Source organism: Crocuta crocuta, unplaced genomic scaffold, assembly GCF_008692635.1.
Source record: "Crocuta crocuta isolate KB4526 unplaced genomic scaffold, BGI_CrCroc_1.0 scaffold143, whole genome shotgun sequence".
NCBI lineage: Eukaryota > Metazoa > Chordata > Mammalia > Carnivora > Hyaenidae > Crocuta > Crocuta crocuta.
In genome coordinates, this window is record NW_027529175.1 from 4,361,750 (window position 1) to 4,364,789 (window position 3,040).

A 3,040-nucleotide genomic window follows, 5' to 3' on the forward strand; every position below is an offset into this window, starting at 1 on the left:
ATGCGGGATTCAAACTGCGGACTGCCCGAGGATGCCCCTCCAAACCGTTCCACTCCCCCCTCCCCTCTGCCCCAGGTCATAGTTACTCACAGTTACAAGTGAGAAAACCTACGTGCGCACACCCCAGTCACTCTGGATGTGCTCGGGTCCTTTCTTCTGGACCCTGGGGCCCAGGCTGTTCTAAGCACCCAGACTTATTCCCTTTGGGTTGAATTGGGGTTTCTGTCCGGGTCTACGGCGGCCCTTTGGGCAGGGAAAGGGCAGAAAGGGAGAAGGCCCTGAGCCCCAGAAAACTTTCAGGGGACATTTCTGGCCTCCTGTGGAATATCATCAGTAAAGGGGCTCTCACCAGATAAAGAACCGGATGATTCTATTAGAGAAGAGAGCCTTGAGATGCACTCTGTTCCAGGATAGCTGTTCCCTGCAGACACCCCGGGGGCCCTGACCCCTTACTCAGGCCTCTGCACATGTTCTTCTTCCCACCAGCAACACCCCCTTTATGTTTTGCCCAATTACTCCTTATCCTTGAAGACCACCTCCTCCAGGAAGCTCCCCATGATGCCCAGTCTGGTCGGAGCAAGCTGCCTGTGTTCAAATGCTGGCTCTGCCAGAGACCCGCGGGGTGACCCTGGACCAGTTACCTAACCTCTCTGTGCTTTGGTTTCCTCATCTGTAAAACGGGGATTCACCAAATAAGGGTTTGAAAGCTGAGACGAGGCAGCAACCCAAGTGGACAAAACCCTCCTTCTTATAGTCTAGCCGTGGGGGGGGTGGGGTGGGGAGAAGCGTAGGGAGCACTACCTGAGTGCTCAGCATGGGACCAGCTTGGCTGTGATTTGAAATTTGCTCCTCCCTGGGCCAAGCATCCCCGGGGTGAGGAAGGGCAGGCCAGCTGGTTACGGGTAAGGATGTGGTTCCTGGAAAAGAATCTATGTTCCCTGTAGCCCTACTGTGTGCTCAGCCCTGGGCAAGGTCCCCTCCTCCCCGTAGTTCTCATCAGCATTGTTGAGGGAAGTACTGAGACTCAGAGACAGCCAGCACCGTGTCTGAGGACGCACAGCAGAGGGGGCCTCTGGGTCTGGGCCCGGCACCCGCCCCCCCCCCCGTGGGGCTGCGGGGGCGGGGGGCAGCGCTAAGGAACAAACACCTTGCTGGGTTTTCACCAAAGCCGTGAGCGCACAGTGGGGACAGAGCAGGGGAGGAAGCAGGCGTGCGGCCTCCACTGAACCGGGCCGCGGGGGCAGGAAGCCGGGCTCCAGCCGGCAAAGCCAGCGGTTCAAGGGGACCCGTCCCGGGTCTCCCAGTCTGGCCGAGAGCTGGGGACGTGGCCCTCCACCCCCAGGCAGACCTTCCCTGTCTTCTGAATTCCAATCACGGAGGCCCCCCTGGCGTTCCATGTGATGCCGAGGAAAGAAGTGATGCTCCCCCTTCTTGTCGGCTGGCTTTCTGGAACTGCCTGCTGTTGGGGGGTGGTCTGCAGGAGCCACACACTGAGGGTCCGGCCACAGGGCCGCGGGGGTAAAAGTGATGCCCGAGCTTCATCGGGAGGAAGGTTCTGGGGCCCGGAAGCTCCGGGGACCCCCCGAGGGAAGCATATGAATGAGTTCTGTATCGAGCCAGAGGGTGCTCCGTCCGGGTCAGGGAAGGGGTGAGAGAGGCCACGCTGGCGGCCAGAGGGAGGCCTCCGGGCTGAGGGGGGCCGTCCGTGGGGGCGGGAGTCGGGTCTGTCTTAGGTCACGTGACAGCTGCAGTCCTCTCGCAATTTCCAGGGCCACTGTGGTCTTCACTGGTGCCGTTTCTTCTGTCTGAAGTGGCTTTTCCATTTTGTTCCAACCCCTCATGTCCCCAGGTCTGGCTTGATGTTGCCTCCTCCTCCAGGAAGCCCGCTAGGACTCTGCCCTCCCCTACAGCCCAGTCTCTCTGGACATGCTGTGTCCCTGCGGTTGTTCTCGGTCCTGTCCCATCAGCCGGGGCCGGTCCCCAGACGGGCACCACGGCATCTCCCAGCCCCCACCCAGGCCACGCCCTTCAGAACGGGCAAGTCTAACAAGACCCCAGGGGACTGCCCCCCCTGCCCCACTGAAGTCTGGGAGCCACGGCTGTGCACCGGGTTAGCCTGCGGCTGGCTCCTACTTGGTTCTGGGAGACCCGGGACCGGGGAGGTCTGGCTCGAGCCCACGAACTTACTGCGTGGCCTTGGGCAAGCCGCTTACCCTCTCTGGGTCTGTGTTTGCTAAAAGGGGATGACAGCAGTCCCGCAGGCCGCAGGTGGAGGTAAGACGGCGGGTGGTGCCTGGACAGCGCGCAGGCGTGACTCCCAGACGTCAGCAGGCTCCCGGCACGTGTCGGGGGAGATGAGCAGAGCCGCNAGCATCTGGACAAGGGGACACGGGGACCGGGAGAGCAGGCGCGTGTGCAGGGGACACAGCACTAAGTGACACGGAAGGGCGCCGTCACCGCTCTGAGGGGCCTGAGCTCGCGGGGTCTTAGCGGAGAGCCTCCGGGTCTGGGAAGAACGGAAAGCCAGCTCGGTGAACAGAGGCCAGCTGACGGCACCCCGCCCCACGCAGGCTGGGCCACGGCCGGGGGCCGTGGGGACCGAGGACATCCTGCTGCAGAAGCAATCTGGCCACGGGCCGGCGACCGGGAAATGGCACTTCTGGCGATGGAGCCCATGGAGGGTGTGTCTGGAGCCACGGGGGGCGGGGGGGGAGATGCGCCTCCTCCATGGGGCCTCCAGGGTTGTTTCTCCAGTGGCAGCTTATAGGTGGCCTGGGGCGGGGCCCTGCCTCAGTCTCCCCTCTGCTGAGTGACCCGGGCAAGCCAGTGAGTCCCTCGAGCACCCCCATGTCCCCATGTGAGAATGGGGCACACGATCCTCACCCCACAGGGCAGACGGGCACGTGGTGGGGTTCTGCCTCCCCGTCCGCCCTGCAGGGCGGGACCCCTACCACGCCTGCTCATCCACCTGGGAGGTGACCCCGAGAATCCACAGCCCTCGGGGGCCAAGCGCCTCTGAAGGATCCTCCCACTGAATCTG

General features: G+C 62.8%; 1 protein-coding gene across 1 annotated transcript in view; it reads right to left on the reverse strand.

The window, feature by feature from the left end:
- Window positions 1-2,233: 2,233 nt before the first annotated feature.
- The window catches only part of SHISAL1 (shisa like 1), a 16,901-nt gene continuing 16,094 nt past the window's right edge, over window positions 2,234-3,040 (reverse strand). The window contains exon 4 of the mRNA XM_077757894.1: window positions 2,234-2,374. Within this exon, the coding sequence (XP_077614020.1) occupies window positions 2,234-2,374 (141 nt within the window). The remainder of the gene's footprint in view (window positions 2,375-3,040) is intronic.